Source organism: Nothoprocta perdicaria, unplaced genomic scaffold (genome assembly GCF_003342845.1).
Source record: "Nothoprocta perdicaria isolate Ctin4 unplaced genomic scaffold, notPer1 scaffold_12, whole genome shotgun sequence".
NCBI classification, from domain to species: domain Eukaryota; kingdom Metazoa; phylum Chordata; class Aves; order Tinamiformes; family Tinamidae; genus Nothoprocta; species Nothoprocta perdicaria.
The window spans coordinates 2,519,879-2,547,426 of NW_020454316.1; the positions used below are offsets into that span (position 1 = coordinate 2,519,879).

General features: G+C 44.1%; 3 protein-coding genes across 4 annotated transcripts in view; all 3 read left to right on the forward strand.

Moving 5' to 3' along the window:
• Window positions 1–1,309: 1,309 nt before the first annotated feature.
• COPS3 (COP9 signalosome subunit 3) lies at window positions 1,310–14,469 on the forward strand. 2 transcript variants are annotated; one of them, XM_026053981.1, is made up of 12 exons: window positions 1,310–1,402; window positions 3,301–3,430; window positions 4,624–4,736; window positions 4,856–4,905; window positions 5,664–5,756; window positions 6,441–6,620; window positions 7,828–7,968; window positions 9,425–9,598; window positions 10,360–10,446; window positions 10,767–10,880; window positions 11,420–11,500; window positions 11,752–14,469. In XM_026053981.1, the coding sequence occupies exons 1-12, from the start codon at window positions 1,348–1,350 to the stop codon at window positions 11,803–11,805; spliced, it is 1,272 nt and encodes a 423-aa protein (XP_025909766.1). In that variant the 5' UTR covers window positions 1,310–1,347; the 3' UTR covers window positions 11,806–14,469. The 2 variants fall into 2 exon arrangements, with proteins under 2 accessions (XP_025909766.1, XP_025909767.1); XM_026053982.1 differs by lacking the exon at window positions 1,310–1,402 and adding an exon at window positions 1,624–1,641.
• Window positions 14,470–16,790: 2,321 nt separating this feature from the next.
• Window positions 16,791–24,991, forward strand: FLCN (folliculin). Its single transcript, XM_026054244.1, has 12 exons — window positions 16,791–16,875; window positions 17,125–17,403; window positions 17,818–17,964; window positions 18,330–18,551; window positions 18,961–19,121; window positions 19,901–19,992; window positions 20,692–20,882; window positions 22,124–22,237; window positions 22,570–22,693; window positions 22,985–23,116; window positions 23,908–24,013; window positions 24,787–24,991. Exons 2-12 carry the CDS (start codon window positions 17,155–17,157, stop codon window positions 24,986–24,988), a joined length of 1,740 nt encoding a protein of 579 aa, XP_025910029.1. The 5' UTR covers window positions 16,791–16,875; window positions 17,125–17,154; the 3' UTR covers window positions 24,989–24,991.
• A 1,824-nt stretch (window positions 24,992–26,815) lies between these two features.
• PLD6 (phospholipase D family member 6) overlaps window positions 26,816–27,548 on the forward strand; it is a 1,634-nt gene continuing 901 nt past the window's right edge. Inside the window, exon 1 of the mRNA XM_026053919.1 lies at window positions 26,816–26,824. Within this exon, the coding sequence (XP_025909704.1) occupies window positions 26,816–26,824 (9 nt within the window). The remainder of the gene's footprint in view (window positions 26,825–27,548) is intronic.

Consider the following 27,548-nt stretch of genomic DNA (forward strand, 5'->3'; position numbering starts at 1 on the left):
CAGCGTGTCCCTTTGGTGCCCATTGCAGCACGGCAGTGTGCTGAGCACCACCCATGTCCCACTGTGTCCCCTCCTGTGTCCCACAATGTCCCCTTGGTGTCCACTGCAGCATGGCAGGGGTGCTGAGCACCCACCTGTGTCCCAGTGTGTCYCCTTGGTGCCCACTGTCACCCACACAGTGACTACTCTAATGAAATGGGCGTCTGTGTCCATACGTGTCTGTATGTCTCCGTGGTGGCCAGTGACAGGACAAGGGGCAATGGGTACAAATTAAAACAGCAAATTCCATCTCCACGTGAGGAGGAACTTCTGCACTGTGAGGGTGCCCGAGCCCTGGCACAGGCTGCCCGGGGAGCCTGGGGCAGCTCCTGCTCTCGGGATCTTCCCAACACGCCTGGATGTGACACGGGTGCCCCGTGCTCTGGGTGTCCCTGCTGGAGCAGGGGGTTGGTCTGGGTGATCTCTAGGGGTCCCTTCCAACCTCAGCCATTCCGTGATTCTGCGATATGAACGTTTTACAGGATAAATGGCCCCAGGAGAAGCTGTGCGACAGCGACGCTTTGCTGCCCTTTAACCTGCCGCACAGTGAAGCGGGCGATTTAGGTGCCGGCAGCCGCAGAAACTGCCCCATGAGGGTCCGTCCGTTGTGCCCCTGCCAAGCAGCACAGGACACATCAGGGAAGCGCCGGTGACAGCAGAACCCGGGCGGCAGCACTGACAGGACTGCCCAAATCCGGAATATTTCACCCCAATTCTGGAAGATTTCCCAGGGGCGCCCACTGCCCTCGATCCTCGCACAGGGCAAACGAGCTRCGGAAACCAAGTGAGTTGGTGAAGGCGAGAGCAGTCCTCACTGCGGGGGAAAGGTGCTGGATGACGTCATATGGGCCGCTCGTGACGTCATGCACAGGAAAGGGGGGGAGCGCGGAGCAGCCCGTGCCAACGTGACGCGGGAGGGGGCGGATGACGCCATGATGACGTCACGCCCCAGCCCTGCTGAGTCACGGCCGCCCGCACTAAGATGGCCTCCCGCGCCGGGTGTTCTTGTGGGGGCGGGCACTTCCGCTGGGGAGCGGAAGGCGGCCGTTGCCGCGGCAACCACGGCGGGAGGGTGGCGCTCTCGCGAGAGGAGAAGCGGACGGCGGCGGAAGTGACGCAACGCGGCGGGCGTGGCGCGGCTCCCGCCGCGGCCGCTGATTGGCTGGCGGCGGCGGCGCCCGTGCCGCAGGGCCCCTCGCTGCTTCCCCCCGCCGCCGCCGCCGGGCCGGGCTGCTGTCCGCGCCCCGCCCCGCCCCGCCCGCCCCGCCCCGCCCCGCCCCGCGCGCGGCCGCGCCGCCAGCCGCCAAGATGGCGTCGGCCCTCGAGCAGTTCGTCAACAGCGTCCGGCAGCTCTCGGCCCAAGGTGACCGCGGCGGGAGCGGGGCCGCCTCGCCCCGAGCAGGGCCCGGTGCTGGGCGGGCCCGGCCGGGAGCCCGCGGTGGGCAGCGCCGCTCCGGTGCAGAGGCCCTATGGGGCGGGCGGCGCCGGCCGGGCCCTCGCTCGGCCTCCGGGCGGTGCTTTAGGGCCTCCCCGCCGCTCGCGAGGGGCGGCGGAGGGGCCGGGTTGACAGGGTTGGCGCCTCGTCTGCTCCACCGCGGCGGGGTCGGTACCGGAGCCTCCGCGGGGGGCGCGGGACGTGGAGGCAGCCGAAATGCGAGCCTTGAGCTCCGGGGGCGCGGGGGGAGCCTTGACTGGCGTCAGGTACCCGGTCTGTCAGCGCCCGCAGGAGGGGCGGCGCGAGGGGGTGAAGGCCCTTTGCGTCTGGGGCGCGGGGAAGCTCCCGTCTCCTCTGCTGAGTGGTTTTTATTACCATTGTTTTTACTTATTGGAAGGCTTAAGACTGTATATCTTGTTCCCCCCAGCCAAGTTTTTTTAATATCCATCGTTAAGACTTTCTCAGTTTTATTGCTAAACTCTTTCTTCCTGCATGTGGGTACAGTATTTCCTAATTCTTAAACTTTCTAGCTATACTGATATTCCTGAAAGTCCATTCTCTCTTTTTTTTTTTTTTTCTCTCTACTTGGGATATTCGCTCCCTAGAAGGAAGCATCAGTTTTCGGTGATTTCCATGGCCCCAGACTTTATCTCTGGCAGTTACATTTGGATAGAGCTCAATTTTACTCTTACTATTTATTTTACCCCAGTTAATATATAGAATTTTTACTTGGGGTATCAGATGCGAGAGRCAATCTTGCACCTGCAAGATGCAAGTACAAAATAAACAAAAGAAGGTGTTGCTTTATACATAGGCGGTTTAGCTGTGGGCCTTTTTATTGCAAGGATTTGCAGTGCTAAAAGCTTGAGAGAAGACTGCTCAAATTCATGGAAATTGGTCCTTTAGGGAGTAATCAGCTGGGCAGAACACCCCTGAGCACAAACTCTTGGAGGCTGTGACAGGAGGCMCAAGTTTGTGAGCTTGTCATCCTCCCGAAGCACCTGCATGATGGATTAGATAAGGAGACCTTTGTCTGACCCCATGTGGGTATTTCTCTCCTTCTGCAGTGTGAATTTTTCGATTTTATTTCTGAAGGGGAATATGAGATGGTAGCAGTAGAGTGGATAGATTTTTCCTTTTAGGGAAAAAATGCCCTGTAGAGAGTGCTGTTTCAGGGCTGAGAGCTGTGATTCTAGGTTCTTGGACACTGCCCCTGCAGACCTTTTAAGTTCTCTGTTATTTGGAAGTTATACTTTCAGGGTTCCCAGGTTTTATTTTTCAAAGGAAAAGGCCAGAGGCTATTTTAAAATAAAGTTAATCCCTATGAATAGAGACTCGCTTTTCCTCATCTTATAATGATTTTTTTTAAGGTTGAGGGGACTTCTGAGATCAAAAATAGACACAAAACCTTGCTTTAGAAAGAGGAAAGGTTTAAAATATTTCTTTGAAGGTTTTTTTTGTTTTGTTTTGTTTTCAAGCAGTTCATGGTAATCTGCTTTCTTTATACGATTTTGGGGTATAGCATACTTTCCTATTTCAAAATAGTTGTCTTTTGTGACAAGGTTATAGCTTCTTCAAAAAAAAAAATGCTCTTGGGATTTTCTTTACAGCCCCACGGGGCAGAACCTTAATGGTTTCCTTTTAAAATAAAATACTGTTGACGCCTTACTTGTTGAAAGAAATGACTAGTATTACCAAAAAGTAATTTCTCTGGATGATGTTACTTTTTTTTTTCCTCAGATTATAGAGGGTAGCAAGGGTAATTAAGGACGGGAATGCATGAGTGTTTTCTAATTAGAGTCTGATAACAATGCTTCATGTTTCAGGGCAAATGACCCAGCTTTGTGAGTTGATCAATAAAAGCGGAGAACTGCTAGCAAAAAATCTCTCCCATCTGGATACAGTGCTTGGTGCCCTGGATGTGCAGGAACACTCGTTAGGCGTTCTTGCTGTCTTGTAAGTGTTGCTTTCCTTTAATTAAATCTCTTGGTATCAAAACCTCAGGAAACGTCACGAACTGTCAGCACAACTTCTTACTTTCGGACAAAGATATTTTTGCTCCACGCTTCTTATAATGGTGCTTATTTTCTTTGCATGATGCACGCTTTATTAAAAAGAACACCAGGCAGGTTTGTGTTCTCAAAGGAAAGAGATTCTGGACCTTGTAAAATATTATGCTTGTTGGTTTTTCTTTATTTATTTTTTCCTCTATCTAGTTGTTTATATCTGCATAAGTCTTTTTTCCTACATGTTCAGCAAAAAGACGTAACACTGACATTTTCATCTATTAGTATTTTTTTCTGATTGGTGAGCATTAGTAAGCCAGACTGCAAGAGAAGAGAGGAGGAAGGGGTGTCAGCGCTTAACTAGGGCGATCATTACCCTTGTGTGGAAGGTACCCTAGGTAGCCTTGAGCTGCATATTCCAGTGTGCAGAASCTTCAGTTCCTGCAGGATTGGATACCTTCCAACAGCATTGAATAGATTGTTTTGCATTTTTTTTTGTGACCTTTGTAGGATGCATAGCAAAAGATTTCATTGCAGTCAGATGAACATCATGGTAGCTAACCTTAGAGAAAAAGCAGTGTGCAAGTGTTCGGGATGCAGAATGCTAAAGGGTCTGTTGAACATGAAGAGAGACTCAAGTGAACATCAAGAGCTCATCCAAAGGGATTCACTTCTAATAGTTTAATAGCAAAGAACCTCCAGCACATTCAAGCYGGAGACGATACAGAAGGAAAGGTGTCAGGAGAAGCTATGCATAGCTGAGTGTTAAATTTCATCTTCTTTAGTTCATGTTCCTACTGTGATTGCAACTACTATATCACATAAAATCAYTCTTCTGTTTGCCACAGTTGGTTCTTAATTGTAGTTTTCACTAGGTGCAAAACAGATGTGTGCTGAAAACATGTTTTTAAGTATTGTGCAGCTCTTGGGGAAATCCATGTTTAATGTGACGTAAGTGTTTTTACTGAGATGAGGTACGTAGTCCTGGAGTGCAGACCATATGCCACTTGTAATAACACACACTGGATTTGTTTCCAAGCAGCTTCATGCATCTGCAGAGACTTTAGTGATGAAGACAAGAATTTTCTTATTCATCCCCCAAAGTGAAGTGTTAAACCATTCTCTTTTTCTACCTTGTTTTAGGTTTGTGAAGTTTTCTATGCCCAGCATCCCTGACTTCGAAACATTATTCTCACAGGTGCAGCTTTTTATCAGCACTTGTAATGGGGAGCACATTAGATATGCAACAGACACTTGTAAGTTAATCTCACTTTGAGAGTCTATGCTAATCTCTTTACATACTGTGRTATTCTTGATTCTCACTGCTGTTTTTTCTCTTTTTCTTCCTCCTTGCCCATTCCTGACTTGTATTCAGTTGCTGGCCTATGCCACCAGTTAACAAATGCCCTTGTGGAAAGAAAACAGGTGAGCAAGTATCGTCTAGTATCAATAAACTACCTATATATCCAGTCCCTTAATGTCTTCATACGGAATTGCCAATAACTTAATTTTAGGTATATTTATGCAGCTCCTTTTTAAAAATCTACTAAATTGAAACAAACCTAAATCTAGATTTTAAGGAAAAATTGAGTGTAAAACTTGTTGGGAAGGTCATTTTAAGCGCACACACAGCAGCAGTGCCAAGAATGTTCTTCAGATAATATGTACATGAATAGAATGGAGCTGCAAATATTGCTGGTAATGGTGAGTCAGTGTTACTAATTTCAGTGTTTTCAAATCAACCAGGTAACATTCTTAATTAAATGCCTTAAAATGAACATAAATTTATTTTTAAAAAGCTTAAGTAATGATTTTGATACTAAGAAATGTGTCTTTTTTCAGGACATTTTCCTTTAAAAAAAATTTGAAATAGAGTTCTTTTGGTGGGACTTCCTAAGGTTTTAGGAAAAGAGTCTCTTATCAATAAAAACTACTGTATTTCTGATGAGGTTGTCTTTTTGGAGCAGAATTGCTAACTGTAATTTATCAGGAGATGTTATATAGCCAGAGTAAAATTTATTTTCTGAGACAGCAATATCGTACAAAAAGGGAACAACCTCAAGTTAACTGTTACTTAATGGAACCTATCAATTAGTGTTATTTTTCATTTGTAAGTGTCAACATAAGATCCAATGTGCTGCCATCTATGAGAAATTATCTGAAAGAGATGTAATTTCTGACAGCCCCTGCGAGGAATTAGCATTCTCAGACAAGCCATAGACAAGATGCAGATGAACACAAACCAGCTGACCTCAATACATGCAGATCTCTGCCAGGTAAGAGTAATAATATTAGGGCTTATTCTGAGTATAAACTTAAAAATACCCACAGACCTTTGAGGAAGTGCATGTTTACCTATGGCAATATGAAGTAGTTTTTAATTGCTTTTCCCGCTAATAAATCGTGCTATACGGAAATAAAATCCTCTGTATTTTGAATGTTCAGTGCATCTCCTCAGATGTTTAGTTTTGTTCATCACTTGTAAAAGTCTTTTGACATCACTTCTGTCTGAGCAGAAAGTCACGCACAGCTCTGTCTAGACATAGACAGTTCAAGTGCACAATCCAGATATTCTTTGCTCAAGTTTGACAAAAGGCATGTTTGTGTTGGTGCCTTTGGCCTGAATTTGCCACTTCTGTCTCATTCTTGGCTCCTGGGATTTAGGTTTGGACAGGAATGTTTAGTGCAATATCTAGTGCTGCCAACACATAGTCTGGAAGGCCTGGAGTTTCAAGTAGGTTTGTCAGAGTACAGTTTCTTTAGGATTTAGATAATACTGTTTGTGAACTAGTATAAGTTAAGAGTTCTTCAAAGATCATGATATAATGAGTAGTGTGCTATCTGACATATACTGTAAGACTTATTAAATAGTGCTAAATTAACTGGGGTTCAATTTCTTCCTCATTAAAGCTTGAATGCAAATGGCTAATTTATGAAAATCTGGTTTATTTTTCTTATAGCTCTGTTTGTTAGCAAAATGCTTTAAACCTGCCCTCCCGTATCTAGATGTGGACATGATGGATATTTGTAAAGAGAATGGGGCATATGATGCGAAGCACTTTTTATGTTACTACTATTATGGTGGGATGATATACACTGGGCTAAAGAATTTTGAAAGAGCACTCTACTTTTATGAACAGGTAATGTTAAATTAAAATAAGTTTAAAATGTGATCAATTGAAGGGCAGAAATGGCTTGAGGAATAGCGCTGAGAAAACAGATCCATCCTGATTTGCTGGCAAAACCTGCACTTATTAGTGCAGTGTATCTAATATAAAGTTATTTATATAACCAGTTGTTGTTTTAGTTCTTTAGGTTATAGTTCTGTTAATAGATCTGTGCAGCTGTTCATCATTTGCATTGGTTTTGGTTTTTAACATGTAAATCATAGTTAAACATAAAAATTATTTGGGATAGCTTTTATTTATAAGTCGCTTTATTGAAGGTGTGCCCTGAGTGGTTCTCTCTGAAATGCATTAAGTGAGGAAACAAATAATGGCAAGTTATCTTTGGAAATGTTTTCCCCTAAGAAGGTCTCTTATAGCCACGTAACTATTGCACCATAAAACTGCACCAACACAAAGGTTGATGTTAAATTTATCTTGCTGTAAATATTTTTCGAGTGCCTGCTTATTGCTGTTTGCATAAGAAGCAGTTCACAGGCTGACGTTCAGAATGGTGTGTTCTCGGTTAAAATGAGCTGAGTGGTTTTGTTGCCTGAGACCTTTGCTAATCTTGAGGGAAGTCTATAATATTTGCTGCTTTTATTTTCTCTGTGAAAGATAAGACAACTGTGAAATTGAGAAAAGAGTGGAAAAAATGATGTCAAATGCACAAAATAAAATGGTGTGGCATTTTTATTTTTCACAAGTAAAGATGAACTCTTAAGAGCTGGCATAGTAAACTAAGATATCCTCCCCTATCTTGCAAGCCTCTTCCAGCATACTTAAATCTGAGATCTGATGATGTAATATACTGAACTCTTTAAGGATCCTATGGACTTGGATTATCATTTCTAGTAACAAGTAATTGCAGGTGCTTTCTAGTACAATTTTAGATACATACAAAGGAAGGAAGTTTGCTTTGATCTTAACAGAGCTATTTTAGGATAGGTTTCATTGTAGCAACATATGTGATTTGAATAGCTAGTGTAGAATTTACTCTTTTTTGACTTTTTGGGGATAATTTTGACAGAAGTTAGGTTTCAGTGCTCAAAAGTGATCTTTTGTATGTTATTGTACCCTTTGTACGTGTGGGTTTAAACTGAGTTTCTATGCACACGATACCTACKGGGACCTACCAGGAAGCATATTGATTTTCTATTTAATTTCTTTCTCTCCTGCTCAGGCAATAACTACTCCAGCCATGGCAGTCAGTCATATTATGTTGGAGTCGTATAAAAAGTATATTCTAGTTTCTTTGATACTACTTGGCAAAGTTCAACAGCTACCAAAATACACTTCCCAGATAGTTGGTAGATTCATTAAGGTAAGTCTTGTGAATAGAGCTAACAGAACAAAAAATCTAAACTTGCCATCCACGCGGGCAAGAATTTTTGCACCTTTGCTTTATGGTACTGTTTAATGTTTTGGATCATTAGGAATAATGTACAATGTGACCTAGGAAGAAATGTCCTTCTGGTATGAAAGGCATGGCAAAGGATTGTTTGTGGGCATCTCTTAAAGTCTATCACAAAAATGTAAACTGTATTGTTCATACTGACAACACATTTTTGCAAGCTTAAATAGGCTGGAAAGGGTATCGTAATTATAACTATTTTGGTAATAGTTTTGGTGATTTTGGTAATATGTATATGGACTTTTACCTTTTCAGAACATCAACAAGTCTCAAATTGCACTTGGCCTTCAATACGTAGTCCCCGTGTTCTAAAATAGTCCAACTGCAACTTCACGTAGCTGAAGTTGATACCATATGTAGCTGGTGAACTGCTCTAGGAMAGGGTATTTAAGCCAACTGTTCCATGTGACTGCTGGAGGGGAAAGAAAAACAACTGTCCGTCTTTCCTCCGCTCCAGTTATTCCCCCRTCTGCAGAAGGAAAGCAGTGCTGACCTGGGAAAGCAGACAGACATGCACTGAATTGTAATGGAAATGTAATCTCACATGTGACGCTTTCAGTATCAGCAGTGAATTAACACTAGTCGGAATTTATATGCCAAACTAAGCAAAGCGACTTAGCAAAGCTAAGAAGAGTTGTGAAGTAAACAGGAAACTGCTTCCAACTGATTGATTTGTGGAGAGAGGGAATAAAACTAAATCCCAAGCCTAGGACAAAACTTTGCATGCTTAGTGTTGGATAATTTGTTCTGAAACAGAACTTGTGTTAATAGCATTTGTACTTCAAGCGCTCTCAATTGTATGTGTGGCAGAGCAGCAGAATTTTAGACTTAAACATTTTCTGCACAGTGTAGAGCAAGGTGAAATACAGATCTTTGAACATCTATGGCAGTCTTTGCTGGCATGAGATTTAGACTTGAAATGCCTACTTTTCAGTGTTTTGCTTGCTGTGAATTGGTCAGAGAAGACTTCTCTAATATTTCTGAATAAGCAGACTGTAGTTTACAGTCTGTAGTTTAAACAGAACTAGAGTATATTGAGTTTCTCCCAAAACTAGCTTTCTAAAGAATAAAAGTTTCTGAAAAGGCTGAGAGTTAAAAGAGTCCATAAGTAGTTTGATCAGGTCAGGGTAGAAGAAAAAATATCTGTCAAAAGAGTTGTGGTCCTATGAAAATCACCCAGTTCTGAAGGCATTTTTGCTTTAATTAACTCCCAGTTTGCTGGTTTGTATCCAAAACTTTTTAAAGTGTTCAAAAATCATCATCTTAATTAAGATACTAATACGAAAGTACAACCAACTGACATTTTGAAGTAATTCAGGTGAACTCCCATGTTCTTTAAAGAAAATCTTTGTTTTTCTAATTGCAGCCCCTTAGCAATGCTTACCATGAATTAGCACAAGTTTATTCAACCAATAAGCCCTCCGAGCTTCGAAATCTGGTGAACAAACACAGTGAAACCTTCACAAGGGATAACAATATGGGGCTGGTTAAGCAATGCTTGTCATCTCTGTACAAAAAGAATATTCAGAGGCTAACCAAGGTAAGATGCGTGTTTTGTTTTGCTGAGAAACATGTTTGAATRATTAGTTTTCCCCTCAAAGTGCTTCTCTGAAACTGTTTGATATCAGAGCAAACTGATAATGTAACAATCTCATAGTAAAATGGCTAAAACTTAAATTTTGCCTCTCAAACAATGCTGTAAGTGCTTGAAATGTTCTGTATGGAAAACAAACTSTTTTAGCTACCTATGCATTATCTCAAGGGTAGTTCAATATGGATACTGCCATGGGTAGCTCCTTTAATCTAAATACAAAATGTATATCTATTTGTCTGCTTCCTTTTGGAGTTGTATGCTACCTCAGCTGAAGTGATAAGATTAATCTATAAAGATGATTGGGGAGGGCTGCTTTTTAGAAAGCTTAACTTAAATGATGTTTGCTGAAGTGGACTTAACCTCTGGAGAAAGGCAGCACGTGCATCTTGTGAAGTGAATTGAAGAAATGGGCAAGCCTTATGKGTGTAAGATGTGGGGAGAGGCTGGACAGTTCTCTGGGAAAGAAGGGTTGCAGAAATGGAGTAATGACTCCACCACTTGGGTACTGCACATGTCTGCAGAGTGCACATTGATATCTTTGGGAACTGAGTAATTTCTTTCTCTGGTGCTTTTKTAAGTAATAACTGCATATTCTGCTTTATCCTGCCCGTTGGACTTCAAGAAATGAAGTTATGTAGGTCCTATAGGTTTGATTGGGCAAATTGTCAGCATCGGGTTTTGATGATTTGATACTTTTTGCATTTCAGACATTTCTTACATTATCATTACAAGATATGGCAAGTCGAGTGCAGTTGTCAGGACCCCAAGAAGCAGAAAAATATGTCCTCCACATGGTAAGGCCTGTGATTATCCTACTTAGGAAATAGATCCAAAGTAAGAACTTTCAGGTGTTTTGGTAGCAAATGTTCTGATTGCTTGAGGAATGTTTTCYGGTTTTAGGATGAGAAAGAAGTACTGTTACTGTGCTATGGTGTTTGCATTGTTCTCAAAGTCTTAAGAAATAGTCTCTGCTTAAAATGAGACATGCTTCAGACAACTGTTGAGAAGTGGAAAGCAATTAAGATAAAGATGACCCTACAAGCCAGCCATCTCTTGCAGCTACACAAAATTCCATATTTAGATATAACTTGTATTAAACCTTCTCTCATTTCAGATAGAAGATGGTGAAATATTTGCAAGTATTAATCAGAAAGATGGTATGGTCTGTTTCCATGATAATCCTGAAAAATATAACAATCCAGCTATGCTTCATAACATTGATCAGGAGGTAAATAATCTTTGAGGGTTTTTTTTTTTTTTTCAGTTGGAATCTACTGAAGAGTCCTAGTCCTTTAACCGGAAAACTGCTGGAAGAAGTCAGGTCACTTTAAATGTGGAGAATCATTACTGTCATATTTCATAGTGCTCATATTTAAATATTTTAGATTTGGAGTCAGTTACTACCAATGAGTTCCCTGTTGTATTTTCTGCATGATTTCAGCTGTCTCATTAGACTACATAATATAGGTAACTTGAAGACTCTTAAATTGACCGGTTTAGAAAGTTTGGTAGACCTCATAGATTAATTCTGGTGGTTGGTGATAATCTACCTTCAAACTGGGGTGGTTGAACCCTTGTGGGGCTGTCAGTGGCCTTAGAAAGGATTGTTAGGAAGAMGTGAATCAAAAAGAGAAAATGAGCTAACAGTTTTGTTGGGGAGATGGAGAAGAACATTTTGACCTGAACTTTTATAATGGCTTGAATACCTTTCTATAAGCTAGCCAAAAATTAACTTGCTCTTTTTTTTTCTTCATTCTTTTCCTTAAGATGCTGAAATGTATAGAGCTTGATGAACGACTGAAAGCCATGGATCAAGAGATCACTGTGAACCCTCAGTTCGTGCAGAAGGTAATTTACTTAGTATCCCATAAAAGTAAGGAAGACAGTGCAGTGAGTATGTGTTACACTGAACGTCAGTATTTACTGTGTTGATAATTTCATATATATAAGTAACTTGGATAAAGATAATGCTTTGTAAAAACAAGAAATGTAAGTTATTGCGTATGCACTTTATTTTCCTACCTATTAACTTCTAAGCTGTCTGAATCAAAGGTAAATCTTCAGACCTATTTTTGAAGAAATAATTCTTTGCCTTCCAGAGTATGGGCTCTCAAGAAGATGACTCAGGGACCAAACCATCCAGTTATTCCTGAAATTAATGTTGCTCACCACTCCGCTTTCAAGTAAAAGCTTAAGAGAATCACGCCTGGAATAGGGCATTGAGGAGTTCCATGAAGAGAGCAGAGAGAACTGAGCTTTGCTTTACACCTGGACATTAAGAAAATAAAAGAACACCCTCTCAGTACTGTATAATTTCAGAAATATTCTCTGCAAAGAAAAAGGAAATCTCAAAAGAAACTTAAGTCTGTTGTGGATTTATTTATCTTCAGATTAACATCGTTAATGCATTAAATAATCTACCTTTTGTTTTAAAGGGTTTGAATGTTGCTGTGTTTCTGTAGCAGTCCATTTCCTCTTCTGAAAAAAAAAAAAAAAAGAAAAAAAGGTGTTTATTCAGGGAAGAATACAAGCTAGTGTTGGTTCACTTACAAGAGAATTACTGGTTCATTATTTTGTATTTAAAGTTGGCTCCAAGTGCAGATTGATCATTTGTATGGTGGTAGGGGGAGGGCTGGGGAGCCTGAGTAAGACTCCGTAAATTTTAATAATCTGCATATGTCCCTTGTAGTTGGCTGCTGTCTAGTAAATGATGAGATAAGAACCATGCTCCTCTTCCCAGAAGGGTGAGTGTATTAGTGAGTCCTTGCAAGGTGGTTTTGCTGAAAAGCCGAAATCGCTGTAGGGCCTCCATATATGACATCTATTTATGGKTTTTTTTTAAACTCTGGTACAAAGCTTTTTCTCTGAGTAATGTTTGCTATTAGATCACGTTTCTTGGGCCTAAACAACATGATATTTGGAAGACCCTGGTGTTTTACAGGATGCTGGATCTGAAGTTGTTCGCACTGAAAGAAATTGAAATTCTTGCTCCTATACAATCTGGCATAAGGGAGTTTTGTGTCGGAAATCAGTCTAAGTATGAAGGCCATGCTGTAGATTCTCTTCTTTGTTTCCAAAGAAAGCARTTCTCTATGATAGAATCCCATACAGCTGTCCTAAAAGTGGGGTTTTATTTGGAGCTACCATGCTGGAATAACATCTGCTTTTTAAATCACCGTTTCAAACATCAAAACGTTGTCATTGGATTCCTGAAGTGCTTCTCTCTTTGAATGAATGGGCTCTTTATTTCTCTGTAGCTCTTAATGTACTTGAAGATTATTATTGTTCGAGCACCTTCGAAACACTTCATGTCAGTGCAAATCTCCTGCTCTCAGACATAAATAAACCTGTCGTCAAGTCGGAATGTGAGCAGCTCAGCATCCAATCTTCCTGCTTAAACACCTGAATAGAAGCTGCTTGCTACTCCTGATAACCTGCCAGCTTTTTTTCAGGTGCCTAAGTGGGAATTAAGTGTTTCTGGCTCTTGCTGTGTGAAACTTGTATGTATCGAGGTCACYGGTGGTTGGAAAATATACCATTTGTGCTTCCACTGCTGATACAGAACTGTCGGGGTTTTCATTTAAAACTGCCATCAAGGTTCTAGCAGAGCCTCTCTGACAGGGGTGTGCTCTCTGGTAGAAGTGAAATGTCCCCAGGCTGTTCTTTTTAGGTGAATAAGGTATAAAATAGCAATTTAGTAGCAAACACAGCATAGGTCCATAGTGTTTGTAGCTCACCACTGAGTACTTGTGCTTCCTATCACAGCGGCTTCCACATTCAAAGGCAACTCTTACACCTAATCTTAAAGCAAAATCTTTTTTTTTTCATAATTTGCCTTACTAGTCCTGTAATTAAAGATATTTATGATCTTTCAAGTCTTTTCCTAGGTAATCCTGCAGTGATTGCAGTGCTGGACATGCTTACACAATTTTCTGCTCTGTGGAAGTGTTAAACAAGTGATTCATAGCGCTGCGGGCGCAAGCACCAAGTTGGGCTGCAGAAGCGTTTGCAATCACATGCAGCAGTCACCAGAAGTACTGACAGTGCCTAACCCCTGCCTGCCACGTAGACGAGTGTGTGCAAAGCTCCCCTTCCGTCAGCAAGGGCTGGCTTGACGGAGGAGAACGTACAAAGAGTGATTTCAAGAGGCTTGAGAAGAACCAGAAATGTCCTCTTAAYGCGGCTAAGGTTTCGCAGCACTAGTGCCTCTTAGTGAACCTGGCGTAACTGCTGAGAGCAGTGGCAAATAGCAGCTTTTTTCTTTTTCTTGCCTAAAGTAGGTGAAGTAAATCCATACTACACCTCAAAAGGAAGGTCGAGATTGCTTTGTGATAGTGTCAGGTTAAACATAATGCTATTTTTCTTCATTTGTTTAAGGGCAATGCTTTGAAAGTTAAGAGACCTGCCAACATTTTGTGTTTCTTCTGTGGGCGTTTTGTTTTTTTGATGTTGTTTTTTCCTGCTGTGAATAAGCGTGCCATTGAACTCTGATGGTTGTTGAAAATTTAAAGTCAGGTCCCACTATTAGAGTTGAGTAGATGGAAAACGTTCACYACAAGTGCTTTGCAAAAAGGCTTCTATCTAGAGATCTGATGAATACGTAACACCTGGCATCTGCACCTCTTGAGATCCTCTTGAAATCAAGTCTTCCAGATTTTTAATGGAGTAGCCCCCTCCGGTCTTGGAACTAAGAGCATGGGCTGTGGCCAACCATGAAGCTTWGAGAACACTCGAGCTTGCTGGTTTTAACCTATAGCTGCTGCAAGGAAGGACTTTGTAGAATATAAGACCACTGCGTGYTGTGTTTCTCTGAACTCGGGATGAGAGGAGCGCTGGGGCTAGTTCTTCCCCTTGTGCATGACTGCAAGGTGCAATTGCAAAGCGCCGCACGCCTGCTCTGATATCTAACTCATCCTATTTTCACACATCTTAACTAACCAAGATATAAAACACAATTATGAAGGCAGCACGAGGTTGCAACTACGCCTTTCAGCCACAGGAGGGGTCTCTAGTTTGGTTATACCTAGCAGGTGCTGACGTGCATGGGTATTTCTTGCTGTTTTCTTTCAAATGGCTCAAAGCTGCTTGTCTGCAACCACCTCTCCTGTTTTTGTGCCCCTGGGGAGCCCTGACTCGTGATCTTGGCTAATGCACCTGCAGTGCTGCCATTGCACCATATGCTTCTCGCTAACTCCAGCTGACGCCTCCTATACAAATCCCCCTTTCTCCACAGCGCGGCTGCCAGCCGTTTCGTGTGTCGTTTTTCCACAGGTTTTTCTGTATAACGTAGGAATTGTCTTCTGCATGGCCAAACTGGCTGAGGAGGGTAGACCTGAGACGTTGTTCAAATGTACTATTGGAAAATAAAGATGACAAATGAGCAATTCTTCTTAATTTGTCTTAAATGGCTGGTCTGAAAGAACGAGAGGGTAGGTCTGTCTTGCTGGGCCTTTTCCTAGCTTTTTGGGGGATCTCTTGTTCTTGTGGTTTCTCAGGATGAGCAATTATGGTTGGCTGGAGGGGAACACCTGTTGTCTGTGTGGGACAATGTCTTGGGAACAGATGTGTGAGCTCTGGCAGTAGCTTTTTGGGGATTTCCTGCTGTATCTCTAATAAAAGAGTTTTTTGGGGTGCAAATGCACAGGATGTCCTTACAGAGAGCTGCTGCTGGCCCAATTCAAGATGGGCTTTGGGATGAGATAGGCTCGGGATCAAGCATTTGCTGCAACTGGGATCTCTTTCCATTCAAACGTCATTTCTTATGTTATGATCATCGTTGCTCTCATTGACCATCTGCCATTTTTTTTTTCCAACAGAAGAGTTAACTTCCAAATCCAGGCACGGTCCCAGGATCTGAGGGCACCTCTCCATGGAGCACCACGACTGTGCGCTACTTCTGAGGCTTAAACTGCAGAAAACAGCGTCTATGCCGCTCAATGTTAAAAATGTAGGTTTTATTTTTAATTACTCAATTTTGTGTATGTGTTTGTGTGAGAATAATACAATCCTGGATTTAGCTTAGTCCCGTTTCCAAAAATGCTCCAGCTCTCTGATACCACATGGAGGAAGGCTTAAGTAGTGTAGGGGTCACCAACAATTGTAAAAGGACGGGGTTAAGCCAACAGCTGCTTATTTTGAAGCCTGAAAGGAAAATCGCAACCCCTGGAATTTGGGGTTACCTTTCCCTTCACTTTTCCTGGGGATAAACACGGACATAAGGACACTGGCAATGACAGAAGGGGGCAGAGGGCTCATAGATGGGCTCCTTCCTTTTACTGCAAGGAGGCTCTTCCCTCTGAGAAGGGCCTGGGTTCATTTCTAGATGTATCTGTATTCACTATGACAAAGSAAGGGGGAATAAGAAGTTAATATTTAATGCGGAAAGTTTTAAACCAGGCCCCAGCTCGTGCTGCTCATGCGCCCAAGGCGCATGCGCGATCCACCCCCCCCCCGCCGGGGCGGCCGTCATGTGACCCACCTTTGGACTGCACCATCTTCTCCAKGAGGGGGGAAGCGGGGCCGGCTCAGGGCCCGACCCCGCGGTGGTGGCAGGAGGCGGCTGGTCCCTGTCCCGTCCTAGGCCTAGGCGGGATTTGTTGCTTGTGGACAGCGCGGCGAGAGTGCGGGGCACGAAGAGGGAAGGGAATTTACCACGTTAGTTCCCCCCCCTGTTTCTGGGCTGTGGTTCTGCCCAACGCCTATGAACAGGCCGGTCGTGGACTGAACCACTGCCGCTCCGCAGGGGGGGAGCGGGCGGGCGGGCGCTCGTGGAAGCGGCGCGCGGGTCTCGGCTCCGTTACCGCCGCTCGGAGCCGCCGTCGCTGCGKCCCCGTCCCGCTCCTTGCCGCCCCTAGCGGCAGCCCGGGCGGAACGGGGCAGCCATGTTCCCCGCTCCTCCCCCCCCGCAGGGGTGGTGCGGGCCGGCGGTGTGTCAGGCGCGCCCGGAGCGGCGGTGAGCGGGGCTGGGGTCGGGACCGGGACCGGCCGCGGCGGGAGGGGGGCCCGGGCCGCGGCCTGGGGCGCCGGCCCCGCGCCTCGCTTCGCGCCCTGAGCTGCCCGCGGCCTCGGCGTCACCCCCTCGAGGCCTGCGCGGCCGGGCCCGCGCGCGCCCGAGGGCAGGCCGGTGCCGCTGAGGGGTCGGTGGGGCCGGCTGTGCCCTGGGCCCCGCTTCCCTGCAGCGGGCCCGGTGCCCTGCGAGCAGCCGGTCCCGCTTCCTTGTGGGGGTCTGTCACCCGGTGGGGCCCGTCCTGTGGGGAGCTTGGGGCCAGGGCCGCGCTGGGGCACGGGGAGAATCCCCTTCAAGCTGGTGCCGTCYGCGCCTTCCACTGTGGGGAAAATGAACTGAGCACAAAGTCCCTTGAGCCGGGCTTAACCCCACGGTCTCACAGGGGAGAATGCATTAGGGATCATGCTGGATGGGTCTATGGGGTGCCTTAATTTTTTTAGTGACGCTGTTGGCTGCCTCCCTTTAGGAGGCCCGGCCGGTGTGCTGAGCCCTCACTATGAACGCCATCGTCGCCCTGTGYCACTTCTGCGAGCTGCACGGCCCCCGCACGCTCTTCTGCACCGAGGTCCTGCATTCGCCGCTGCCGCAGGGCGCCAGCAGCGGGGACCTCGCGGGGCAGAGTGAGCAGGCGGAGGAGGAGGAAGGYGGCATTCAGATGAGCAGCAGGATCCGCTCGCACAGCCCTGCCGAAGGTGCCAGCGCCGACTCCAGCAGCCCAGGGCCCAAGAAGTCCGACATGTGCGAGGCAAGTGTGTGTTTGTGCAGACATCCRCGGCCTCTTGCTTTGCTAAAGGCCTCGTGGGTTCTCCAGTGCAAAGTGCATTGCTTAGGAGGAAGAAAACCCAAACATGTGACCTGTGCTTGTCATTCTATATGGCTACCAGTGATAAAAGATATCTGAGGAAACATAACCCTYTCTATGTGGCTACCAGTAATACAAAGTACCTGAGGAAACAGCCCGTAGGAGCTAAATGAGGAGCTGCATTCAAGCTCCGACCTTGCCTCAAACATCCTGTGTCCAACTTAATTAATGTTTGCATTTGCATCTGCAAATGTCAGTATCCCTTCCGCACCCTAAGAAGGGGAAACGCAGAAGCCTTGGGAAACCTTAGGTAGCTGCGTAGTCATTTACAGTTGGATTTTGCTTTTCTGCCTTCAGGGTTGCCGCTCTCTTGCAGGAGGACATCCCGGATACGTCAGCCACGACAAGGAGACTTCAATCAAGTACGTCAGTCACCAGCACCCCAATCACCCGCAGCTGTTCAGTATCGTGCGCCAGGCCTGCGTCCGCAGCCTCAGTTGTGAGGTAACTGGCTGGGAGGCCGGGGAGAAGACCCCTCTGTGGGCTTATGCATTGCTCTGAATCCAGGATACTGCTTTGCTTAGCCACTCTGTGCAGCCTGGAAAAAGRGAAGGAATGGAGGTGGAAGGAAAGACACAGGAGTCTGTTCATTCCAGGATTGGTTGGAATTTTGGGGTTTGATCTTTGATATCCTTGGGGCTTTCTTCCTCTCCCATTGCGATCATAGGAAATTCCCTTTTTTATGTTTGTTTAAATGCAATTTTTTCTTTCTGCAATAAAGCAGGGAGTGTTAAAGAGCAGGAAGCTTTGTACAAGCAGGTTTGTGTGATGTGCTGAACCAGTTTGATGTGCGTGTCCCTCTTCTTCAGGTCTGCCCAGGGCGGGAAGGCCCTATTTTTTTCGGAGATGAACAGCATGGCTTTGTGTTCAGCCACACCTTCTTCATCAAAGACAGCCTGGCTCGTGGCTTCCAGCGCTGGTACAGCATCATCACCATCATGATGGACCGGATCTATCTCATCAACTCCTGGCCTTTCTTGTTGGGAAAAATCAGAGGCATCATTGATGAACTTCAAGGCAAAGCACTCAAGGTGGGTCAGATTTTCTAAAACTTTATAGTAGTTGATTTACAGATGAATCAGAAAGCTAATGCAGGTCACTGCAGCCAGGAAGCTTGTTAAAGTCGGCATCAAGGGAAAAGAGTCTTGTATCTGGGCGTAGGAGAGGAGGAACAAACTTCAAGTCAATTTAAACCAGTCGTCCATTTTTCACAGCCTGAAATTCAGTTCACAGCACCCTTAGAAATTCAAGTATCCCAAGTTGTGAAGAACCTTTCGGGAAGCATGAGTATTGCTTGATCATCGTTTTAGTCAATTTTTGAATAAGATTTTCCTCTCTATACCATTATTTCCAGTGCCATTTGAGTGACTGTATGTGTTGTGCTCTTTTTGGCTGTTGTTTTGCCTTGGATTTGCTTAAGCCTTTTATTTTGTGCCACAGGTGTTTGAAGCAGAGCAGTACGGGTGCCCTCAGCGTGCCCAGCGGATGAACACGGCGTTCACTCCCTTCCTGCACCAGCGGAATGGGAATGCCGCTCGCTCCTTAACGTCTCTCACCAACGATGAAAACCTGTGGGCATGTTTGCATACTTCCTTTGCTTGGTAATGCATTTAATGTTTCTGGGTTCTACGATTCCTCCAAGAACAGAAAATTCTTATCTTCTGAAATGGTGGAAACATGAAATGAGTGTTTGGGTGGTTGTCCTCGATTAGGAAGCTGGGCTTTGCAGAGCAGTCCCTGAGTGAGAGGGAGTTAAGCACAGAAAGACAGCAACCTTCTGGTGCCTTTAGGGCAGAAAGTTCTCTTGCTGTGAAACAAATCTATTAATGTGGTTGCTAATGGAAACCACGTCCATCTGGATGGAATGGCTCTGTAGTATGGAACATAGTGTGGAAAAAAAGCAAGAAAAGACATTCCAAGCTCTAGTCTTGGAGCTGGGATTCGCACTTGAAGTACAGCAGCTGTTCACCTGGAGGTGCCCTTGTGTTGTGTGATGCAGCTCGCAGAGAGATGCAGCGTTTGGCACCGTAGTGTGTCCGTGAGATTCCGCAGCACATTGCTCCATGCCTGACTTGCTCATCAGACTTCCCTGGAAAGATGCCATGGAGAGGGTTGCAACACTGGCATGTGACTTGGATGGGGGATAAGTGTTGCACAAGGTAATTGCAAAATGGTAGACAGGCCAGTGACTGCGTGGCAGTAGTTGTGAGAAGCAGTGACAGTTACACGTAGAAGAAAACACTGAGAAGTGTTCACAGGAACTGCAGAGGGTTCAGAGAGTGATCAGATTTTTTGTTAAGCTCATTGCACCAAGAGTTTTGTACCCAGCAAGTAGGCTTAATGAGCACTTCTCTTATTTATTTTTTTCCCATGTTTCCAGGCTTTTGAAAGCTTGTGGCAGCAGACTTACAGAGAAGCTCCTAGAGGGAGCACCAACAGAAGACACCCTYGTTCAGATGGAAAAACTTGCAGGTGAGACTTAAGTTTCTAGAGCCAGAAGAACCTTTGAGAACAGTGTGGATGGTGAAACACCAACTCCTTTCATCAGCATCCTAAGTGGAGCCATCTGTCAGACTTCCCCTTTATGGTAGTCCATGCAGTAGCTGATGTGTTCTCCTATATGCAGATAAGTCTTGTCACAAATGTGAGATAAGTCCCTTGGCCTCATAGACTCTGCACGCACACGTGTTGTTTTCCACTTGGGYAGCAGTGATGCTGGGTGGCCGGGCTGGCCTCCCAAAGAATGGCCAGGAGAATTTACAGTCACAAGATATGAAACTTTGTCCTCTATAATTTTTTCACTCAATTTCTAAAAGGATTATACATTTTTTTTTCTTACGCTGAATTATTTTTGTAATCTATTTAGATTAGAATCTAGAAAACTTTAGTCATGACCTTTAAAGGAAAAATAGGGAATGCATAGCTGGTCAAAAGAAGAGRCATGTTCTATATATGAAAATTCTATGCACGTTATCTTGCATCTGAAGTATGAAATACAATTACACTTCTTTCTTTGGTCTGTCTGTGAATTTTACTAGTATTTTCAGTGTTTCTCAATGTGAACTGCTTCTCCTCATCTCTAGGCAAAAAAGAGTTGGCTACAGGGTGCGTAGGGACTTCTAAGACAGTTTCCATTCCTAAAGAGCAGCAATTTTGCTTTTTTTGATCTAGACCTGAAAGAAGAATCAGAAGGATGGGATGGTTCTGAGGAAGAAGAGAAGCCTTCTGCCCAGACAGATGTTGTGGAAGGGCAGGAAGTGTCTAAATGCCCACCTGAAACATCTCTAATGCCAGATTGCAATAGCTGGAATGTGGCTCACAGGAGGTTGTCTGTCTTTCGTTCCCTCAGGCACATGAGACAAGTAAGAGAAGCACCCTCGTGCTCTGATGTATGCTGGATTCAAAAGTAATAACCTCTTGTTCTCCTGTTAAGGTCTTTTAATCAGTTTGGGTTTTTTTCCTGCAGTCTGCACTTGCTTTCTGCCATGGTTCTTTGTGCTCCCTGCTTTTGCCTTGCTAGTTAGTTGAGTCAACAAACAACCATGAAACAGTTTGATATTTGAAAGCTAGTGACAGTGTTAACTGCATCCCTAATGACGCTGCTTGTCTCTGAGATCATCGTCCTTTTGTGTTGGGCCTCTGAGGATCACGTGGGAGGTCATCATATGATTTCTCTCAAATTGTGCAGTTGTCCTGTTCCCAAGAGCAATGACAAAAATCTAATACAGAGATCGTGCAGCACTTTCAAAGCCAAGTTTCATTTTCTTACAAAAAAAGTGATTGAGAGGGGGAAAAGAAAATGGGCAAACCAAACAAATAGTTCTGTGCAGATTTAGTTTTTCTTCAGTTCTTCTAGTTGCGTGGACGAGGGAGAAGATTCAGTGCATTTGTTCCACAATCTCTTTCGYGGCAGCTTATTTTTCTGGACAGTCTTGACAGATGAACTCCCATGTTTTTGATTTTTATACTATTTTATCCCTTTAGTCTCCTTATGTTGGRATGTCTGAAGGTATCAGTGTGCCACCTGCAAATTCACGCATGTATGGGCTTGTCTAGGAATATTGCTTCATCTTTCACGACTGCATCATTGTTGTGAACATAACCCAGATCAGAGAAATGCTTGAAAGTTGTTGCCATCTAATAAAGCTTAGTCCTTCTCTAAATGGGTGTGTAGCCATTATACCGAAACCACTAACTTGTCCAACAAGTGGACTAATTCATGCAATCCCTAACTAAAGGATTTGGAGGAAGCTGGAAAATAAACTGTTGTTCCATTATTGAGCTTAGTGCTTAGTTGGATCTTGGATTAGGCATGTTGATATGGTGATATTTTCCTGCTCTTTCATCTTGAAACCATGGATGGAGAGGGGATTGTTTTGCAAGACAGTCCGATACCTCCTGTCAAAAAAACCCCAAAACAAACCCTCAAACACTTAACCTTGATGTTCTCTTACTCTGTGTATAACACTATCAGAACTTTCATGTTATTTCTGTGCCTTTTTTTTTTCCTTAGTGGTTTTCTTATGAGATAGTAATGTATTTAACAGGCCAGAATAATTACTTCACTAATTTTCGTTGCCAATGCAGAATGGTTTTGTTTCAGGTTCTCGGGGCATCAGCATTCCGCATGCTGGCTTGGCATGTGCTGATGGGGAACCAGGTCATCTGGAAAGCTCGAGACATGGATCTTGTCCAGTCTGCTTTTGAGGTGCTACGGGTAGGAACTTTTTCCATTGCTTTTTGGCTACCTTTTTTTACACATATTTCCTTGGTAGTCAAGCGTTCATAATGGCCCGTCTCTAGCGTGTAATCTGGTGGAGAATGTATTCTAAATTATGTGTTTAAAAAAAAAAGTCATTTTGTTTGTCTTCTGTGTAGCAGCTGCATAGTTTTCCAAGTTGTTTAAGATACCTCTAATCCCCTAGATCAACAGAAACTTCATTAGTGGTGCTCAAAGCCTTGGCTGGCCCTGCAAATCAGGGGAAGAAAAATTCTACTTTACTGGTTTAGTTCCAGGTTCGGTCTTGATGTGTCTCCTTCCTTTACTAGACTATGCTGCCTGTCGGTTGCGTGCGGATCATCCCCTACAGTGACCAGTAYGAAGAGGCGTATCGCTGTAACTTCCTAGGGCTTAGCCCCCACGTACAAATCCCAYCCCACATCCTATCATCCGGTAAGAATCTGTTGCAAAACCCTCTCTTTTTTTCCTACCATCTTGGCTTATTTATTCTGTGTCTTTCTGCCATACAACAATACTGCATGGACTAAAGCTAGTGCCYCTGGTGTGGTATCTGCGGGCAGTGCTGGTCATACCATAGCTGACTGGTTCCTAATGAGCAAAGGTGATTGCTGGACCGAGTCTTATAAGCTGCCCAAGTCAGGCTTTCTTGGAGCAAGCAGCTAGCTGTATTTTTAGAATCTGGGCTATTTGAGTTGATGTTTTTCTGGACTTTTGTTGCTCTAGAGTTTGCAGTCCTGGTGGAAGTTCGCGCTGCGACTCGGACAAACCTCTACCCAACTCTGTTTGAGGACGAGCAGTCCCTCAACAAGTATGAGTTTGTTGTCACCAGCGGTAGCCCTGTTGCTGCAGATCGAGGTGGGTGCTTTGAAAAGATGACCTTTTTTGATTTCAAATGTAACCATAGTGACGTTCAGAGACAAATACACAAAAGTAAAACACGTTTACAGGTACAGGCCAGCTGCAAGTTAGTGTTCCATTTGATGGACAGTCAAAGAGGATATATACATGCAGAATGATAAGAGATTTTATACAAAAATGAAGATTTTCTTTTTTTTCATATTGGAGGAAGCTTCTGCATTTCTACTAGCTTTTGATTTGAGACTAGATAAAACAGAATTTAAGCAACTTTCATTTAACGGGGTCTGGATAAAACAAAGACCCCTGAACTTCTGTGTGTGTATGTGTTCTCATATTCTTTAAAGAGTAAAATCTTGTTTTACTTCTTGAATCAGACGTTTTTCCCTACTGAGATGATCTTTAACTCCTCTTCCTTGGAAATTAAATCAAGGCAGACTATTTTTTCACCTTATAAAACAGGTGGATTTCTTTTTGGCTTACAAAAGAAGTTGGCTCGATTAGCTCTCAGATTATAATGTGTTGTGCTGTTATTAATGTTATTAATGTAATGGTATACCCTTCTGCATGTAGAAAGGACAGTGTTAATAATCAAGTGGAAGTACTAGTGAAAAATGAGCGCAAATCAGTGCTCTGCAACTGATAAAGAGGTGGAACAAACATACATTAGAGMTTATAGGATGAATCAATGGCCCACTCCTTGCAATGATTAGTAGTAAAGATGCAGTGGAGAATATGTAACTTCCAAGTCCTGTTTCTCACCCTTTTTCTCCTCCTTTCTGTTCTTGTAGTTGGCCCCACCATCCTCAACAAAATTGAAGCTGCTCTGACCAACCAGAACCTGTCCGTAGATGTTGTGGATCAGTGCCTTGTTTGCCTAAAGGAAGAGTGGATGAAGTAAGTGCAMCTACAGTGTTTTTTTATGAAACAGCTTCCCCATGAATCCCCAAATGACTTTTTGCAGAATAAAGAACAAATTTCTAGCCAGATTACTATTATCAAGACTAAAGTCAAAGTTAACTCTGCTGTTGGGAAATAAGAGAGAGTTCTACCCGAGACTGATTTACCTATTGACTTTCTTTGGTTCTCAGCGTTTACACTTCAGTTGATGCATCTGTAAGTTACCTACATGACAATACTTGCCAGCCTTATATAGATTAGGACGATTAAGTATGCAAATATGTATAAGCCTGTCAATATACGCTACGTTCTAGTGCAGACAACATGCCAAACARATGTCATGGTTGTACCCTCAGGCACTGCATTTCAAAGATGGCAAGCAGTTCAGATGAAATAATTTATGAACTGATATGATTTTAACATTGACTTGAAGGCCAGATGGATGCTAAATGTGCCTCCCAGGAAAGATTTCCAGTTGTCCCAGTTAATCAATTTAACTTTTCAGTGGAATGAAAAAACACACTAGACTTAGGAGCATTGCTAGTGAAAAGGACCACTAATTTCCCCTTTTTTTCCTATTCCTTTCCCACCCAGCTTCCTCATTTTAAAGCATGAAAATAGTTTCCTTGGAATATATATATTTTTAAAGTTTTTATTAACATTTAGTTTCTTTAGGCACCCACAGATGCTACCATTCATTCTGCTCACAGTGTTCAATTTGATGTGTGCAGATCCATTGTAATAGTGACAGGAATTTCTTGTTTCTGCAGCAAAGTGAAGGTCCTCTTCAAATTCACTAAAGTGGACAGCAGACCCAAAGAGGACACCCAGAAACTGTTGAGCATCCTGGGAGCTGCAGAGGAAGACAACGTCAAGCTTCTYAAGTTCTGGATGACGGGCCTGAGCAAGACGTACAAGTCCCACCTGATGTCAACCGTTCGCAGCCCAACTTCTTCGGAGTCTCGGAACTGAGGGCTGCCCGGCCTCGCTTGCTGCCCTCGGGTACCCRTGGGGTATCCACGGGGTACCCGTCTTAGGTGCAACTTCCCCACTGTCCTTGCCCACTAACTTGAAGAGTGACTTGAGTCCTTCCTTAATTGCTGTGAGACTGGACTCGCAAGTGCTAATAAATAATGCTGCTGTCTTTCCTGAAATTCAACTCTTAAGTCTAGGCCTGCAAACTCGAGACTAAAATTTGGCAGCATGCTGAATTTTAACAGCAGGAGTTAATTAAAATCTCATTCTGTCATTAAGTGCTATAGTGGGGCAGTAGACCTCAGTTTAAGATTTCCTTGGCAGGACTTGGATACCTGTGAGAGCCTCTGGAACTTCTGGAAGTGGATATAACTAATCTCTCTGAATCCCTCATAGTATGTTCTAAAGGTCAGGGAGAAGAAGAACCAAAAATAAGTGACAAGTCGCAGAGCTTGGATCGTATGTAAACTATTTAAAACAACTCAATGCTCAGATTTATGAAGAGACTATTTTCTGTTGTAGCATAAGTCAAGAGTATCCTGTTGGAGTCATATCACTCCAGTTTATTTATTTGTATCTTAACTTGAGACAGTTTTAGCATTTGCTTTGTAAATCTTGTTTGGGAGGGAGAATTATAATACAAGAAGTCTCAAAATGCAGTCTTTTGGCCTCTCTAGAGGCTAAAATACCTTGTTTTGCCTGTGGTTGCAAAACATCCAATGAAAATAACCTCTCCAGGGTAAGGTCTCTGGTATTCTTTGGTCATCATTTTGTTAAGAAAGAATTTTCTAGCTTCCTAATTAACTTAAACAGAAAAGATCTAACCTATCAGTGCTCTATTGCTATATAACTTTATTAGTCATTTTGAATGCTTACTAGGTTCATGACAACATTGGTGCATTTTATTATTATTACCTAAACAGCCATTCCTTAACTGTATTGTAAGGAACTACTGTTTTTTTGTGTTTTTTTTTTTTCCTGGATCATTGTTGGGAAAACTTGACATTAACATGATGTTTTTAACAAGCTACAGGCAGGTTTTACCTAGGTGACCTACTACACTCATTCAAACAAGATGAGCTCAGAGAGGATGTTCCAACTTGTTCTGTTCTTATGTATAAAATATGCAGGTAGCTTTTGTCTGGAACATCTGTAAAACAGAGACAGGCATTAAATCTCATCAAAAACTATTTTTGTAAAATGCATAAAACCTAGTTTTGTCTTCATTTAATAGTGTGTGTGTATGTGTGTCTGTACTTTGGGACTTGTTGAGGAAAGCAACAGTCACTCCATGGGATAATCTCTGCATTTTAGCCTAAATGTAATTTACAGATTTTAGCAGGTCTTCTCTTAACTTGTTTCATGTGGGTAAGAAACTAATAACTACCAAGAGATTCTCAGGTCCATTTATAATAGGTTGTATCCATATATCACAGATGATTCAAACACACTTAGAGGCAAGCTTTACTCTTTTATTTCAAGCATCAATTACTCATATAACTTCAGAGTTAACAACAAGGCTTGCATTTCCTCAAATGTCATAAGGAAACAGGAGCCAGGAGAGGCGTCAAGCTGCAGCCAGAGGAAAGAAAGCTTTTAATAATATATATACACCTTGCTTCCCCCATGCTAGGGATACTCTAGATGAACAGATAAAGCCCACTGCTAGCAAAATGACAGAAGTAATTAGGAAAATAGGGAGTGGTGAGGTAGAATTTCCAGTAGCAGGTAAGTTGTCCCTGCGGTGGCTGCCACGAGGAGGGAGTGACGCATTCTCATAAATACTTCTTCAGTTTAACGCTGCAGACAATGCTGTGCCCACTGATGGACCAGGTAACTTCTTGTGATCTAGTACTTGACCTATGTGATGTTTGGCTCCTCTTTGAGTTCTGTACTAAGGAAGGTGAAGGCACGATGGGGTTATTTATGACTAGAGCATCCCCAGGCACCACCATCAGTTACGAGTCCTGGTCTGGAACCTTCCTGCTTACAAAATCCCCCCGGGGAGCAAGGGAAGGCAGCCGAGAGCTGKGAACCCAGGTGCTTGTGTAGCCGGGGAGCAGCCGCGCTCGCCTGCCAGCGCGGATCAGCACTCGGCAGGACCGGCGCTGTCCAGGCACGTTCCTGCAGCTCCCTGACGAGGCGCTGGGCGCTCRCTTGGCTGCGCTTGGGGTGACTTAATTAATCTGTTAATTAATAGAGCAGGGCTGCAAATGCCCTTCAGCACCTCGCGCTCCACCTTGGCGACAGAGAGGGCTGGAGACGTTTTCATTATCCGTGTGGCCGAGCGGGGTAGGCGGCCACACGACCCCCACAGGCCCCAGCCCCGCGGCGTCCATTTTGCCGCCATTCGCTCCCCCTCCCCCCCGCCCCCGCCAGGCAGCGCCTCGCCTCAGGGCCGGCGCACTGCGCATGCGCGGGCCGGCGGCGGCCGTTGGTGACCCCTGCCGGCGGGAAGGGCGGCCGTTGGTGACCCCTGCGGGCGGGAAGGGCGGCCATTAGCCCCCGCGGCGGGCGCCATGTGGCCGTCGTCGGGCGGCCGGCGGGCGGGCCTGGC